Source organism: Nymphaea colorata, chromosome 2 (assembly GCF_008831285.2).
Source record: "Nymphaea colorata isolate Beijing-Zhang1983 chromosome 2, ASM883128v2, whole genome shotgun sequence".
Classification (NCBI taxonomy): Eukaryota; Viridiplantae; Streptophyta; class Magnoliopsida; order Nymphaeales; family Nymphaeaceae; genus Nymphaea; species Nymphaea colorata.
Window position 1 is genome coordinate 30353293 of NC_045139.1, and position 18008 is coordinate 30371300.

The 18008-nt window shown below is 36.7% G+C and overlaps 1 protein-coding gene across 1 annotated transcript; it reads right to left on the reverse strand.

The window, feature by feature from the left end:
* Positions 1-7911: 7911 nt before the first annotated feature.
* On the reverse strand, positions 7912-16760 carry LOC116247925 (uncharacterized). Its single transcript, XM_031620382.2, has 3 exons — positions 16382-16760; positions 15376-15524; positions 7912-8255 (listed from the first exon to the last, which is right to left on the reverse strand). The coding sequence occupies exons 1-3, from the start codon at positions 16592-16594 to the stop codon at positions 8117-8119; spliced, it is 501 nt and encodes a 166-aa protein (XP_031476242.1). The 5' UTR covers positions 16595-16760; the 3' UTR covers positions 7912-8116.
* Between the last annotated feature and the right edge of the window lie 1248 nt (positions 16761-18008).

The following is an 18008-nucleotide window of genomic DNA, read 5'->3' on the forward strand; positions in this document are numbered from 1 at the left end:
CTTTGTATAGGAAGTTCTTTGTCTGGGCACCGGAGAAATGTCCCTCCATAAATGGCTGCGGGACTGAATGCTCGAGTAGAGGGTGTTTCGAGTCCGCTTCCTTACTGCATGACATGAACCAAAAAATTCTAGCTAAAGGTTACTAAATATAAAATTTTAAATTTTAAGAAGTACCAATATGTAAGTAAAAAAAAAATTACTTAAAAATATCAATACAAAATAAAAAAAATTGGGTTCCGATGTGGCATGTCAACTTTTTAAGATTTTTGTTTTTTAAATTAATTATATATATGTATATATATTTATATACGTTTTTTCAAAAAACACATTTGTAAATCAGTGGCTCAAGAGCCGATTTTAACCAGACTGGCATGAGATGAGTGGTTTTCCGGGAACCGAAACTGCCGGTCTACAAAGACGACAGTTTACAAAAGAGTCTCTGCAGTCATTCCTCGAGTCGTGTTTTTTCCTTTTCAAGCTATCTCTCTCCCTCTCTCTCACACATAAAGTGCACACAGTTTCTCTCTCCACGTTGGGCACCATAATCAAACTCAGCTTTTCTTACCCTTTCACATAAATATTTTTCTATGATGAAGGCTGAATTCTATCTATTCATGGATTATTACTAATATAATGGTGAATTATACTTCTCTCTCCTTTTTAATATATGTGGAGAGGCTGACTTCCATCTTATGCCTGCCTTCATCGTGAAGATATAAAAAGAGAACAATTTCGTTACCAGTGAATCCATGTGGTTCGGCCGATGTCCATCTCAGAGTTCAGTAATTAATTAGATTTGAGATCGTTCATCGTGAGTGATGTCCACAAAGAGCAAATATTTTAAGAAAAAGCAGCAACATACGTCAAACCCTTGAGTCGAGGAAACTCCATATGCAACATAACATAATCGCATTCATTATGATGGCAAATATAATTGTAGAGCGCAGCTTATTAAAAAAAGCAAAGGTAAAGAATGTCTGCTCCTCCGAAACTAATGCTCGCAAGGTGCTCTCTTTATTTTACTGATCACTGTAGACCATACAGATGTGATTAATAATATAAGGGCTGATGGTTTTATATAAAAGCAAAGACATGTTGGCCGGATTGACTCATCAAATTCTCATTCAAATCATTTCTACGCAAAGAAAACGCTTGGAAGATGATGCTTGGAAGAGCGGCGATGCCATAAGCATCAGTTCATACTTGTGAATGGTCTCTTTGAATAATCTGCCAACCTCAAGCCGAATCAACTTATCTCAAGGAGGTATGCGAGAGACGAAAGCCATCTCTGTTTAGGATTCAGGTCTGCTTCGGGACCTGAGCAGTCATGCAATACACACTTCAATTTGAATGTTGCAAGTCAACTTATATTAAGTGATTCCCTTAGGGATCAATATATCAATAAAAGGTTAACTTAAAACTTAAAGTTAGTTTTAGTAGGCAGCCAGTGCTTTTTCCCTGGCTTACAAGACAAAAAAACTGAGATTTCAACATTGGACCATAGGAATTCAACCCTCCACTGTAAAGTCAAAACTGGGTGTACTTTAGTTAGCGAAAAATCTTTTAAAAACATTTATTCGCTAGACTCCAAATGGAAGTGAGATGATGGTAGCGCGAGTTTTCTCTTTGCGTAGCATTTAAAAAATGATCAAATCATTGAAAGAATCTAAAGCTTTGGGGTTATGAATGAAATCTATAGAGGAATTAGTAGGCCAAACTTTGTCAAAAGCCTTCACAAGCTTGCCATTAAAGAGAGAGAGAGAGAGAGAGAGAGATTTCAGTTACATGATTCAAAAAATTAACTAATATTTTTCGGGGATCCAGCACTATTGGCTGGGATAATGGCAAAGTTGTGTAACAGTCGGTATGATTATGTTCCCATATAAATATTTAATCTGTTCTTGGCAGTACGTCCAGATGGATTTGCTGGGCTCTTAAAAAGTGAAAATTATGAAAGAGTAAAAATGATTCAAAACTGTGAAAAAGCATGTGAGTCTAAATATTTTAATCTGCTTATATTTCACCATATATAGTTTGAAAATTTGAGCTTTATGTTGTCAAATTTCTTGACCAAGCCAGCTTTTGCTGATAACTATCAAATTAGTTTATCATTCAAGGTTCTCATTTCAACAAATAAGTGAAATTCCTTGTTTTAAATACTATCGTTCAAACGTTAGGTGAAAGCAGCATAGTTGGCAAATCCGTGACTCATATTCGGATCGGTAGATGATCAAGTTACATGGTTAGTGAGTTGATTCGTCGACTTGATGAGTTTTAAAATAACCTAAATCGAGCGATCATGACGAGTCTGGCCTACTGAAGGTCAAGTTGAGCCAACCTTGACTTGGCCTGGAGCGCAGTAGCATAGCTTATCAAGCTAAGGTGCCGTAGCAGGCTCCATTTTAGCTTTGATTGCCTCTCTCTAGGCAATATAAGGTGAGTCTTGACACCAACCCATACTTGATACATTCAGGAGCCGACGCAGACCTGCACCCAAAAGTCTCTCTCTTTTTTTTTTCCAAGGAGAGGAGAGGATCCCATCATCTCAACCTAAAATGTGAGAAGGTTGGCAATCTTATTATCCTTTGAAAATTGGAAAAACTTTGTGTGTTCTCTCGAAAACGATTAAAGCTATTGTCATTTGCATAATCCTGTTTAAGTTCTTAACGTCAGGATTAATTGGTAATGGTCATTATAATATCATATTTGGCAGTTGTCAACAAAGAGAAAAAAAAAAGCCCACGTTAAAAAATTCTACAATATCTGGCGCATCTTTTGGAATACAGTCAAGATAGGCAACCGAAATGAAAATTTATCTTTTTCTATTTGTACTTTTCTCACCATACCAAGCATAACCGAGCTCCATACTTTTAATTCAAATCACGTGAGATTTCTGGTCCTCTGACAAATCTTTCTGCCTAAAACTGTGTTGAAGGGAATGGTCGTTCTCTTAGTGATCTAAAACACTGAAAGTAGTAAGTAGGCCGGTATCTTTCAGCCCTCTTAAGATGGTAGTATGATCCTGCTCACCCCAACACAAGATGTTTAAATATGCCAATATGAGATTGGAGCCTAATCGAACTGGAACAATAGAAAGTAACAAAATCCTCAAACCAGATCTCTCAATAAGCTTCTTTCGCACTTTTAGTTACATCACTCTGCAGGCGTCAGCCCCCATACATGGTCCTACGACTTTGCGGAGACCTGTATTTTTGGTAAACAGTCACCCGGGCCTGGTCACTGCGACCCCCTTTGTGAGGAGGCACCCCTTCTCCCGAAGTTACGGGGCTATTTTGCCGAGTTCCTTAGAGAGAGTTGTCTCGCACCTTTAGGTATTCTCTACCTACCCACCTTTGTCGGTTTCTGGTACAGGTACCCTTTTGTTGAAGGTGGTTCGAGACGATTTTTCCGAAAAAAAACTGACAAAAGAATACAATGAAAAGCAAGAGGCAGCGAGATCACATTCGCACTGTGTAATAAGCTGCTAAGACACCATTATTGAAGCCTTGTGCTCGCATAATTGCAAACCTTGTTTGATCAATTAGCAGAAGACATTTTATCACTCTGGCCGAGGGCTCAAGTACTTTGGTACATAAAGCAAAAAATAATTGTCATTAATATGTGATGTGCATTTTTGTTCTGTCTTTTGGAAACATGAACAAAACCCAATGGGGCTCTCATAAGCATCCAGGTTTCGTTTTAGTGTTAAAAGGAGAGTTTTTGATGTGCAAGTTGAAGCGCAGTGAAGAGACATCAAGGAATTGACATGTCAAGGAATCGAAAGCAACCCGATACCCTGCGGCAAAAGGGTAGAGAGTTCGTCCGTCAGTAAAAATATAGGATGAAATTAATTTGCTTGGAGGGCCCAATGAGCTAGCTACCTGCAACTTTGCTTGCACATGTAGTGGTGATGAGCTATCGACCTTCCCTTCACAGTCAAAACTGGGGAGGCCAGGTTGACTGGCCACAAACCTGCTCCCACTACACCAAACCCACTTTTGGGCATCATCACATCTGAGTCCTCCTCTTTTAAATATTAGAATTTTCTATATCAGGCCCATACCATTCACATGGTTGCCAACAGGAGAGAGAGAAGAGAGAGAAAGTGAGAGATTTTTTTCTCCCAAATGTTCTAAACACACTGGGTTGACAATGCGAAGAGATTTTCCAATTTAAGGAAAAGAGAAAGGCCCAGCAGGATTTTATGATAACTTGTGCTTGGACCCTCTGGTAAATGGCAAGTTTGTTTCTCAGCCATGAATGCCATTCTTGAGCTATATATATATATATATATATATATATATATATATACACAAAATATAAAATATATTAGTGCTCAAAGGCCTAACTCCCGGATTCTGTATCTCCTCGTAAGCATGGAACAGTGCATTCTTTAATACTAGAGATTAGACTCTTCCTTTGTTTCTTATTATTATTATTTCTTATTAGTTTATTATATATTACTGGTCTTGGGCTATCATATTCCTCCATGAGTGCTGTTTGAGTCTAATGGGCACCCACACAATACAAAACTAAAAGTGTTTTTTTTTTTTTTTTCCTTTCCTTTTGCTTGAAGAATACTCTGAAAGATGTCCGAAGAATGGAATATGATTCGGTCAAATGGATGGCAGCCACTGCTCCCTCCCTTCTCACCACACATGGGTGGGTTGGTGTTGCCACCTTAGCAGCCCATGCTTTTTATAGCCCCCTAATAATAATATTTTTTTTGCATTAAATAGTAAATAATAAATTTTATATATATATATATATATATATATATATAGAGAGAGAGAGAGAGAGACCCGTGCTTCTTCATACAGGAAAGAATATTATTTAACGACTAACTTTTTTCCCCTCATTTTAAAAAAGAAAAGTGCTCTGTTTTCTCAAACAAGTCCTTGGATTTCTGAAATTTGTCGAGCATCGCTCCGGTTAGCACCCACAATCCTGAGAAATTGGAGGTCCAATTGAATTGTTTTGCATTCAAAATCTAATGAATACCTAAAGCCGACCGATGTTGCAAGTCGCTTGTTGGATTTCGTCATGATTTTTCTCTATCCAAATCTGAATCCAGAATCCAAGCCGCTTGGGATTCAAATGTTGATCTCACTACATTGTAAACAAATTTTCTACCTTAAATTATGGAAGACAATGTTATGTAATCTAATTTAACCGCTTTGCCTAACAGTAAATATTTAGGCCGATATCATGTATTCTAGAAAACCAAAAACCAGCTTCAGAAGTTTGCCAAAAAAAAGGTGATTTTTTCATATTTAAGGCAAAATACAGGCCCTTGAAGGTAAAATCTTTCATTTATATATGTTATTCAAGATTGATGCCTGGATAAGCAACATCTCATCTCCATCCTCCATGTTCATTCGTAGCCCGCTTGTCAGAAGTACAGCGGTTTATGTATCACATAGTTAAGGACCACCTCCTTTTATATATATATATATATATATAGCACAAGATTGTTAAATAAGATGTGATCTCTAGCTTATACATGCTAACATTGTCCAATAATATAGAATTGGAAAAGAAAAGTAGAAAATTGATTTCTAAATCAGGTTTTACAAAATGAGTTTGTTTAACGGCCTCAAATCTGTCAGCTTATAAAATTAACTATATACTAATATTGTATTTTTTAAAAACTGATAATTTTATAAATTTTGAGTACAGCCACATGGTTGAATTTGTCGAAAGCCCTCTTGACTAGTACGCATTTATTAAAATTCAATCCGCCTCATTGCACTTGATCCATCCTTCCAATTTGCTGCTTCAAGAGAATTTGTTTCCCCTCAGTTTTATCTTCTTTTTCCTCATTCTGAAGCTGTTTATGTCATCATAAAGAAAAGGAATCATAATCATGAACCAAATTTGACTTCGGAAACCTGTTTATAATGAACAGTTAAAAGGTGAGAATGAATTTGTCCGCCTCCATGTGAGGATGAAGAATATGAACAAACCGAAAGTACTTGATCATGCCTATCAAAAGCAACAGACATATCATCAACAAGGATGTCAACGAATCCATTCTAATTAGATATACTCTTAACTGTATCTGCTTTCTCAGATATTCACATATTCATATGTGATAAACAAAAAAAAAGTCGTATCCGCTTCCGAAATCTGATTTCACAATCCGAATCTGATCCAAATCCACTTTTTACATTTATATCCGTTTACAAATCTGAATTTGGAACTGAATTTGGTCAATTTTCAGAATGTAAGAACATTGGATATATCATATTTGTTTAAAATTAAATTGGATCTGAATCCGATCGGATACTTATGTATATCTGAATCTAATCAGACGACATTTTTTGAATCTGAATCTGATTCAATTTCTTAGTTAGATATCATTTTTTTCTTTCATATCTGATTTTTGCATAACAGATTGGTTAGATATCCAATCCAAATCAGATATACTGGCATCCTTAATCATCAATAAGAGATATTATTTTGGCATCCTTTTCTTGTTCAATCTTGGGATACCATCTTTCACCATAATCTGTACTTATTGAACTGCTAGGTATCCATCCAAACCTCTTCTTCGCTATTGATCTATATGCTGCACTGTTTTAAGTTTGTTTCCTACAAACGCCTGTTTATTTGATCGATCGAGAGAAACTACGCAAAGTTGATTGAACGTCACTGCTTAACTTAATTTGCATGTAGAACAATCTTGGTTTTATGTTCCCACATTTCTGAACGTTTTCTGTCTATATAAACCATTACACTTTGTAAAAAAAAAAACTTGGGAGAGAATAGTAACTGGCATATTTGAGCCGAGGAGGAGACCCTTTAGTGTTACGTATTTACAAATAGCTAAGTAATATTTGGAAAATTACTAATAACTGGTTTATAAAATCATTCATAATCATAAAAGGAGTTCTGTATAATTGGACGGTTTTAGTTGAGACAAAAGGAGGGAGGAGGGGAAGGGGGAAAGAGAGAGAGAGAGAGAAAATATGGGAGTTTGTGAAATTTCCTTTTTTAAGAGATCAATTTTTGCATTACAAGTCAGTCTTTGCAGTACGCTTTTTTTGTTTTTCATCCAAAAAGTGTTTTTAGATTATTTTATACTGTCAAACTGCTATTGCCAATTTTCAAATGCCAGGCAGTTATTTTAAGTACATCAAACCATTGGCATTCGAAGCTACTTTAGAAAAAAAATGCCGCACGTCTAGCATTGTTACGGCAAAATTGAATTGATAATAGCATTTAAAAAAAATATAAAAAAGTAAGGAAACAAGAAAAAACAAAGAGAAAATTATTAAATGACAAAGTACGCATACTATACTATATAAGATAGCGTTTGATGGCCCACAATTATAATCTGGCACTATAATTCCATAATTGTAATTATGGGATAAGGTGGAAAAGGAAAACTATCCAACCATCCAAATTCAAGCTTCGTGAGCTTCTCCCCTTATGAAACAAGCGTGAGTTCACTGCCCGTGAAACTTCGATTCCATAGAGGCAGCTTTCCCAAACTTCTCATGACTACGGTGTAACCGAAAGATAAAACGAAACGAAACGAAAAGATAATGGGTATGCATAATATACTTTGACACTGCGTCTAAACCAATTTTTCACAAAAAGAAACATTTTTGCGGGGATTCTTTCATGATCCTCATTCTCTTCATGAGACATCTAACCGCAATTCCATATGATAATGTAACTTGAATCAGTTCTAGCCATGGTCATCTAACGGAGCCAATGCCTACTTTTGATCATGAGCCACTTAACAAAACCTTAACTGACATTTATCAACTTGTGTAACTGTAGCTGTGTGTGTGTGATGAGAAAAAGATACCCATGTTTTCCAGGACAAGAACAAAAAGAGGTCATCCGCATATGCCTATGACAATCACACGGAAGGATGGCAAAGAAAAGCAAACAATAGAATAACAAATAATAGCAATAATTGCGTTATTAATCCTACAAAAGAAAATGTACAAAGGCAGATGCAATGCACTCTCTATCCATATTTTCATCCCATACTGAAACGGATACAGCAGCCAAGAGCTTAACATATGTCAAGATTCTGTACAGGAATTGACCGTTTTAAGATAAGGAGAGTAGGCAAGAATTTAACACTTTTCCTGTTTGCTCATTTATCTCCATTGATTCCAAATAAACGGACCTTGTGCATGTTTGGGAATTTAGCAATGACAAGTATCGCCACTGCAACTGTGTTGAGAAAAAGCCATGGATTACGGTAATCTGTTGTGTGTGAGGCAATCAGGTACCTAGAAAAATATTCATAGTCAGAAGAAAAGAATATGGCTACATATTATTCTAAAAAAGAAAAATGCTTAGCGGTGACATCAATAGTCAATACAAATAACATGAAGATTATAAGCAGAAAACCGCACACGCTATCATTTCAATACAAATTGAAATGATCTCCCTCTTTTATTTTGTTCCCAGAAACGCTTACTGAAAAATGCCCACAATCCAAGGCTTACAGAAACAACAAACTAATAAATTGTAGAATAGAGATCTATTATTTTCCTATACTTCGGATATGAATGAGATTTTGACATTGTAACCCTCATCCATGGAGCTTATTCATATTGAGCCTGGGTCTTAGGCTGAGATCTTACCAAGTAGAGATACAGCATTATATCAGAAACAGAAAAGGAATACAAGGCACAAAAAATACAGAAATGCTAGAGGAAAAATAACAAATGAAGGAATAAAATGTGTTTGAATAGGACCAGTCTTAGTCAAGAGATGTGAATCTAAGTGAGTGCATGTGAGTGTGAGTTGTAAAAATCAATCATTAGACAGGTCAACAAGAAAGTGAGTAGCCATTAGAAGACTTGAGAGAATTGAGCGCATGTGTGTTTGAGCTGTCAAAATCAATCATCAGACAGAGAAGGGCACTTAGAAGTCAGCAAGAAAGTGAGTAGCCATTAGAAGACTTGAGAGAATTGAGCGCATGTGTGTTTGAGCTGTCAAAATCAATCATCAGACAGAGAAGGGCACTTAGAGGTCAGCAAGAAAGTCTATAGACATGGATATCACTAGAAGACTTGAGAGAATTGAGCAAGGAGTACATCAAGTGGAAGACAATATGCTCCAATGGGAGAAAATGCTGGGTACGTTGTGGGAACATCTGCCCGCTGTTGATCCCATTTATCATACGGGACAATATGGCATTTCTCTAAAACAGGAAGAGGGCACTGCTTGAAGAAAAGCAAGGGGTCGGTTCCATTAGACATTGGGAGAATGAAAACAGTTACTCTTTCCCTTGTAATGTGCTGTCTTCAGGTGAGAGGGAGGAGAATCCCATCACCTGAGAGTGAGGCTATCTTGTTTATGAAGCCTTCTAATTTGTGTCTGTGTGTGCGGGTGTTTGGGGGAGGGGGGAGAAAATGAGAAAGAGATGGAGAGAGAGAGGAGAGAGAGAGATATATGCTTTTGCTATCATTCACTTAGACAATTTATTGAGGCATGAGTTTCATGATAATATACACCGAGTCACTGACAGGAGGTTGTGAAGGATGTTTGAAGCCAGAACACATAGGAAGTTACTTAACAGGCGAGCAAGTTACAAAGAGGCTGGATGCTCAGTATGGAGCCTTTAAAGCAGCTGAGACACAAATATAGCGCTATGATTGCTTGGCCTACAGGGTTTAGCTAAACAAGAGGAAAAAAATATTTGGCGTGGATAGGAAACTTAAGTGCCAAAAGAAGTTACACCCTGTCCTCAGTTTTCATGACATCTTAACATGTTAGAAGGCTTAGAAAGTACTGTCAAGTTTTACTCAAATAATTCATTGATGGGATAAATGACAAATGGAAACAAGAAGTTATAACCAACAAGTGTACGATTCACTGCAAATGAAGTTTCAACTAACCAATGTGGATTTTATGCAACAAAAGAATCTAAGATTCACCAATTCCTTTAGTTACATGGATAATTGGTTTTCATTTTTAAAGTTAATCTTATTATTTTATAGTTCAGGCACCAACTGGTACTTTTGACTAATTAGATGCAATTTGAATTGAAGTCCTAATATATCATAAGGAGCTAAGACCATGACAGTATGTTCTCTTAATGAAGCAAAATCAATCTTAGCCTGCTCGATCAACCACTAGTAGTCCATCACAATATTCCTAGTTCTCTAATGAAAATTCTTTGCTGTATGAATAGCTCTTTAAAATTAAAATATCACAACGTAGACGGGATGCAGCATGAACTATGACTCTCATATCCCCCAACAGCCTCCAGTAAAGCCACACAACGTCCATACTTTTAATTATTAAAACGGCATTTGACCTTCTTGAGGCATTTGTTATGTGTGTGTTGATGATTCCTTAAGGAATTAATTTAGGATACAGCTTATAGGTGCAGATTAATAGGATGTATAGATGTTTATCATGTTCAGATTTGACAAAACTTTACTTTTTAATGAGCAGAATCTTAATGATGTTCTGACAAGTTCTATGCAACAGGTGAATTCTAACGTTGAAGCTTACAGTCCTTGCCTGAATGCAGATTTCCTCGCTAGTTGGTTACCTGCTTGTATTAAAAATCATCCTTCTCCTGAGCCATCTTCTTTCATAAAATCACAATACAACTTGAGACCATCTCGCAAATTTATTGCCATTAGGTGCTGAAAGGTTCAAGGTGCATGTTTATACAAAAAGAATACCAACATCACCTTCCACTACATGTGCGATATAGGAGAATCCATAAGAATTTAATATCTACTTAAAAATGAGCCAGTTACGAAAACCTCACCATGGACTTTCCTACTTTTGTCACAAGTTGTAAAGCAAGATGAACTTGTAGCTTTTCATCATGCTGCACAATCAGCAAGATGATTTGAGGTGATGAATGTAGAAGTGAAAGCTCTACATGAATGTTAGACATGGGGAGCTTTTACCCCAAATTTTAGTTAAAAATGTTGTGGGATTCAAATAGATGCATAAAAGTGTTAAGTATAAAGTTATAAACCAAATGGCAGTATTAAGTGATATAAATTGAGACTTGTGGTGAAAGGTTTTACTCAATAATAGAGAAAAGATTATGAAGAGAAATTCAGCCACCATGTCAATATGAAAACAATTCTAAATATTCTTATATCCTTTTTTTGGCAGTTGATAATGGCTGATCTTAAGTTATGAAAAAGTACATTTTCGTGTGGATATCTGAAGGAAGAAGTACACTTGAGTTTTCACTCAACATAAATATGAACTTGAGTTACTGGACAGGAACAAAAAATTATAAAAGTTTGGCTATACGAAATGTCTTGCACCAGAAACTCAGTTCTTAGGATGGAGACATAAAATCAAACCCCATAAGGTACCAAAGTCTATTAGGCATCCTTCAATACCATAAATTTACCAAAACAAACATTGTTTACTTTGTAAATCAAGTTTTGTGGTTCGTGCAGGAACCATGGAATGGGTGTACAGATGTGGTAGAGATAATTTTGTGGTATTTAAAAGGCTAATTGGGAATGGTCTTTGTATATAAATTAAATTGATCAAGGATACAAAATACATTGTTACTGATACAAAGACTGATTGTGCAAGCACTGAGGGAAATCCAGCATCTTGGAGCAGCAAGAACCAAAAGGTTATTGCCAGATGGAACCCTGAGCCAATGTACAGGTCTATGACAGTTAGCGCTGCAAAAGTCTCATGAATTAGACCCTGTTTAATATAACCTGGAGAACCTATCATGAAGTCATTCTTGACGTGCAGTGATCAAAGTGCCGTTAGTATTTTTTTTTTTTTCATCACATCCTTCATAGTAACACAAAACACATTCAGATAAATCAACACATTGATCAACAAAGAGTTGACATTGAGTTTCATTTTGTTCATAGAAAATCAAGTGGTTGATGATAAAGAATTGATAAAAAAAAGGTTTTGGTTTTGGAAGAGTACGTTGTCCATGGTTCAAAAACCATGGGCAACAGAGGAAGGCCTTAAAACATTGTGGATCAGATATAATAAATGTAATCCAGACCAAAATCCAGTGTCTTCTATATTGTGTACTTTAAATATAATTTCTGTCATCTAGTTCGGGTATTCTTGTCACATGTATTTACACCAAAAGTATCTAATGAATGCGAATTAGCTCACACCCACCAAGAGGATCTTCATGACTGTTCAACATGTCTTAGAAAAGTCTAACCATCCCCCACGATGAGGTTATTTATAATGTGCACACACATGCATTCTGGAACAGCGAACAATGTAGAGCTGTACACAAATCGAAGAACAACCATACCCCTGTACCTGTGTTTCCTAAACTTGCCATGCCTGTGCCCTCATCTTCGTACCCACACCCAAACCCATACCCGCACCCATGTGACTTAGATTATTCAAGACAAATTTATATTTATTAAGTGCCATGTAGAAAAGTGTTCCCATGTGCCAATGCAACAAGCAGAGAATGTCACATTCAGCCAAACTACTGCACTTTTATTAATACCCAACCATAGTCCAACACAAAGTTTCCCTTATCTCATCAAAAGGCTGGCAAGTTCTCCTGGCAAAGCAATGGCATTGGTGATTGTGGATTGTCTCTCCAGATATGATCATTTCATAGTCACCTCCCCTCCCTACACCGCACTTGGATTTTGCATAGAATTCTACAAGTATGTCTATGAACTACATAAGATGCATAAATTCAATTACCAGCAATCAGGACATTGTCTTTCTCATTGAATTCACAGACACACACACAGAGGCATTCTTCAAACATGCCGGGAAGATAAAAAGATGCCTAAATCAATTACAAGCAATCAGGACAATTTCTCAGTGAAATCAGAGGAAATTCAATTACCAGCAATCAGGACATTTGTCTTTCTTATTGAATTCACACACACACACACACACACACACAGGCATTCTTCAAACATGCCAGGATAAAAAGATGCCTAAATCAATCACAAGCAATCACGAAAATTTCTTAGTGAAATCAGAGAAAAAGACAATCATTTTTGTTAACCATTATACTCGACAACATCTCAATCTATAGCTAGACACAACTCTTATGCATCATCATGTGTGAAAGTAAATTTAAAAATGTTGCACGTTCAATATCTTATTGTAGATACTTTACATATTGTTGGAGACATGACATCATGTGTTTACTTTGTTGGACAATTCTAATATTCAAAAAGCTGCTGTCCATGGAGTGCCAAAGAGCGACAGTGTCAAATTTGTTGCAGAGTAATACCTAGAACCTCTAGAAGGTCAAGTCAGATAGCTGATGCAAAACTGTGTTACCCATTACATACACCAAAACATGTTCTGCTACATATGTCCATAACACAACTGCAATATGGCAAGTTATAAAAGTATGTCGGCACTGAAGGTACATAAGATGTTGATACTAATCCAAGAAAAAGGAAAAAACAAACCTTAGACATCAAAATAAATTGGATATGTGCATACTAATAAAAGCTGAAATCATGTCATCGGATAGCAATCTGAAGCTTAGTTGTCAAGGCGGCTAGGCATGCCTAGGCGTGCCTAGCCTAAAAAGGCATCCAAAAGTCGTTGCAATTTTGCTTAGTTATTTTTTATTCTAAAATGTTAGCTTTAGGTTTTATGTATTAAGTTAGCATGTTAGCAAGTTAGGATTAGTCAAAATCAACTTATAAAATAGCAGAAGAAAAGTTTAGTGAAGAATAAACCAGATGGTAGACTTCTCATTGTAGAACTGAAACTGATCTCTAAGAACAATATACATGAAACATAAAATAACCAAAATAATACCTCATTTGAAGTCTAATCTAGACCTATGGTAGATGGCAACTGAATATGAACAAATTTGAAAGACTGTGAAAGACGCCTACATGACTCTGACTTAATTTGTCTAATTTGTACATTCAAAAACTCAAATTACACCTACAATCCTAACTCAATCAATTCAGGTAAAAGATAGGCCTTGCAAGCAATCTAGTTTCTGCACAAATTGTAATTTTCTGAGACACTTGTGTAAAAAATTATCGGTTTTCAACATAAATATTGCAACCAATAGATCAAATCAGATTCTCTGCAATAGAATTAAGCTAAACTCAAGGGGTAACAAGTCTTGGAAGCAAAACAAATCAACTATCAGAGGCTAAAGTCACCTAGAGACCCAAATGGACTAGGCGCCAGCATGCCTAGTCCAGCCTAGGCGACAACCTAAGCACCAAACCCACACCTTAGTGATGGACTTAGGTGTGGGATGTGGATTGACAACTAGTCCAACGCTAGGCGATGCCTTGGCAACTAAGATCTGGACTATCCATGCAACACACATACCACTATGTGCATGACTATGTTCTGCTCTATTGTCGTAGGCACATAGAAACACTAATAGCTGCTTTCTTATGTGCTACATGGACGTACTTGAAAGAAGGACAAAATGTGATAAGAGCTTATCAAATTTGAGATAAGAACCATAGATTACAGATAAATAACTTCATTATTGATAATCATGACAAATTAGCTTCGTTTTAACTAGTAGTTCCTACATACATGAGGTTCTCAAGGCGACTTGCTTGTGATTGAAAAACGACTAACATGGTGGCAAATGCTTACACTTTCAATAGTTGTAGTATTTATATGGTGCATATGCACATGCACAGGTTAACAAAACTGGCAAGAGCCTACAGAATAAATTTTCTGGGGTCACTACATGCACAAATATATTACAAATAGCATAGCAAATGCTTTTCCATTTTTATATAACATATACATATAAGTGTGTATTTACAGATGTATGTGTGTAGTGTATACATATATGTATGTACGCGTGAAAATAATACATGCAAAAGAAGCATGAACATTAGTTGTACTGATATCCTTATTCAAATCTGGTGATTGAATTGATAGAACATATAAAATCCGAAACCAAGCCACATCGGCATGCCAGAGTATTGACAGTTTCATCTGTTGCCATTGCAAGAAACTGAATTAATATAGCAACAAGATACGTGAACAAGCTGTGGACTTTCTCTCTATCAAGGATGCCTTCACTTGGCCAATGGTCAATCAAACTGCTATTCTACAACAAGGACAACATATCCTATTGATGATAAACACATCAAACAGAACGAATTAATTTGGTGAAACAACAGAAAGTTGTTGTCATTTGGAGAAAAAGAGAATGATCATGAGATCACACAATAATGAAGTCATTGGGAGCAACTGTTCATGCTGGTACATGAAGCATGTAGTTGTCAAAAGACTCGAGACCAATAACAGATGAAGAAATTCTCATAAAATGCATTGAAGAACAATGAAGCACAACTACGTAGAAATTAAAACAAATTCTTAACATGCATTGTCGAACAATGCAGTCAAACCATGCATGGAGAAAATTAAACGCCATGAGAGGGAACTTACAACACAACAGGAACAACAGTCAGAAACTTCCTGTTGCGGGTAAGCTGTTTCCCATTATCAATCTGCTCCCACCATGTTAGCGCGTTATATATGCCTTGATCTTCAGCAAATGGCGTGCCTTTTTTCCAATGGAAAAATTGATAAGTGACCTAATTGAAAAGTCAAAGATCTCATTAGTTCATAATATGTGCAACGGATAGAGATAGAGCAAGACAGAGACAGAGAAAGAGAGAGTTCATACATGGATTATATTTGTTATTAAGTGTGGTGTAACTCTACATACCATAACTGCATCTACGAGCACAGAGAAATGAACTTTAATGCAGATGAGAAGTCCGAACAAAGCAATTTAGATTTGCATATAAAACGATCAAATAAGCTTCTGAACAGCCAAAATCATCAAACAAATAAGGAAAAAAATTAAATACCACAACGTCCCAAATTTTTTTTGGCACCACGAATTTCTGTCACTCACCATATTGAATGATTGCCAAAACAACGACAATAGCATTTCCCTCCGAAGACCAAACACTGTAAAACACGTACAGATTCTAAAATGCTGTTTCCATGCTAGGAAATACACCACAACCATTGCTCAGAATACATGAGAAGGTGATCACGTTAAAAATCAAGTTCAACAAGCAATCGTATAAAACCAAAGAAAGTCCCAACCAGAAGTATGCCCTCCTAGTGATCTACAATTCGTTGATCTTACCAGACAACGCAATAAGTTCCGATTCCGCACCTAAAACTCGCACCGTCGTTCAGCCTCACCGATCTGATCTCCTAAACTACTCAAACTTATAAATCCCCATCAAAAAGCCAATAATTCGTCGATGAAAATAAAAACTGCAGAAGAGAAAATTCCTTCCAGCCAAAAACGAAACCCTAGAGCGAAAACCTTCCAATCTAGAACCATGACTAATCAAAATTAACGACGCAAAACAATCAAATTCCCAAGGTAGACGAGAAATTGAGAGGGAAAGACGAGATCGAGGCTGCTTACGAGGAAATGACAGAGATTAACGATGGTCCAGGCCATGCCTGGGGAGCAGCCGAAGACCGAGAGGACGATAAGCCAGGAGAAGAAAAGGATGAGGATGTAGGTGGTCCAGACGCCAGGGTACATAAACCACTCCGTATTCTTGTTCAGATCGGGCGGCGGCACCGCCTGCACGTACAGATTCCCCATCCCCGAGAAACTCATTCCATCCACCATCGCCGATCGATAAATCAGAATCCAACCCTCCTCTCTCCCTCTTTACCTTTCCCTTATTATTCTTCCCGATGCTTTTTCCGCCCCAACCGTCTTCTTCTTCCTCCTTCCTCCTTCCTTCTTCCCCTTGGTCGCAGAAACAGAAAGGAGGAGAGCGAAGATTTCGTATATAGGGAGAGAGGGAGGAGAATCAGCGGGCGGGTGGTGAACTGGTGAGGTAAATGTGAAAAGGAGGCGGTATCTGGAATTAAGGAAATCATGGAGGACGCAGAGAGAAATCGGTGGTGGCCTTTGTAACATGGAGGACAAGAGCCCAAATCCAGATCTGAATATCATAGACGACCCATTTGTACTTCTAGATGTAATAATGGATCTTAATCTAAATCTAAATCCAAATTTGGTTTACTGTTCGAGATACCTAATTTGCTTGAAAATAGATCAGTTTGATTGATCGGTGATCGGTCATTCAATTCATCAACTTTTGGATATGGATATTAAGATTCAAGTAAATGTGGGATCAGGTTAAATTTCTCAGTCAGTCTCTTTCTGGAACTTCGAGCCTTGATCCTGTCTCAGATGACGGATTTGGCTACCCATAAATCCATAAATCATGGAATGCAGATCCAAAATCTTCTTCACTTATTGGATCTAGATCTGATTCAAACTATTTACTTAAAAGTTCTATTGAGATATCCAGATAGCGCATTATCTTATCATACATCGACTTATCCACTGTCTATTTGGAGCATGCGTGGTGCTTTGGGTCCATTTCCCACTAAAAAATCAGTAGGTGTATCCAAATCCAGATCCTTTCGACTGTCAAACAAATCGATCCAAAAAGCACGAACCATTGAAAAGTATGGTAGTTCTTAATTTTTAGACAAATTAGCAAAGAACGGTCCAACTTTCAGAAAATTCCGTTTAACTGCCTATTTACTGCAAACGTATTCATCAATTGAATCCGGCATTTTGCATTGAAATCAGAAATGTGTGCTTTACCATATCTTGTTTTTAGGAGATCCATACATTCGAATTGAAATAGGAATAAAGAAAAATTTATTTATACTATATCTGATCCGGATTTGAATTTACAAATCCGAATCTAATCTGAATTCAATTTTTTTATTAGCATTCAATTCCAACTTCAATTTTTATGCTGAATCTAAAGTCTTAAAGTAGTTGGGTCGAATATTGGATTTAGCTCGGATTTATTGCATTCTTTCACTTACTTTTTAATGTAAAAGGGCATGAATTATGAAGAAGTTTATAGTTGCATACATAAAATCATTTGAAATAATGTCTTCCCATGCAATGCTTCTGGGCAAAAGGGCCCCCCACCCTTTTATTATGAAAGAATGAAAAAAAAATATACAATCAACAAAACAAAACTGGTTATCTCAAAGAAGATACAGTGCCT

Bases quoted from the DNA above. Each gene is read 5' to 3' on its own strand.
- LOC116247925 (XM_031620382.2), bottom strand. From the start codon at position 16,594: ATGGTGGATGGAATGAGTTTCTCGGGGATGGGGAATCTGTACGTGCAG. The intron at 15,525-16,381 runs GTAAGCAGCCTC...CTTTTCAATTAG, and splicing joins TTAATCTCTGTCATTTCCTC to GTCACTTATCAATTTTTCCA. The intron at 8,256-15,375 runs GTAAGTTCCCTC...ATATTTTTCTAG, and splicing joins ACTGTTGTTCCTGTTGTGTT to GTACCTGATTGCCTCACACA.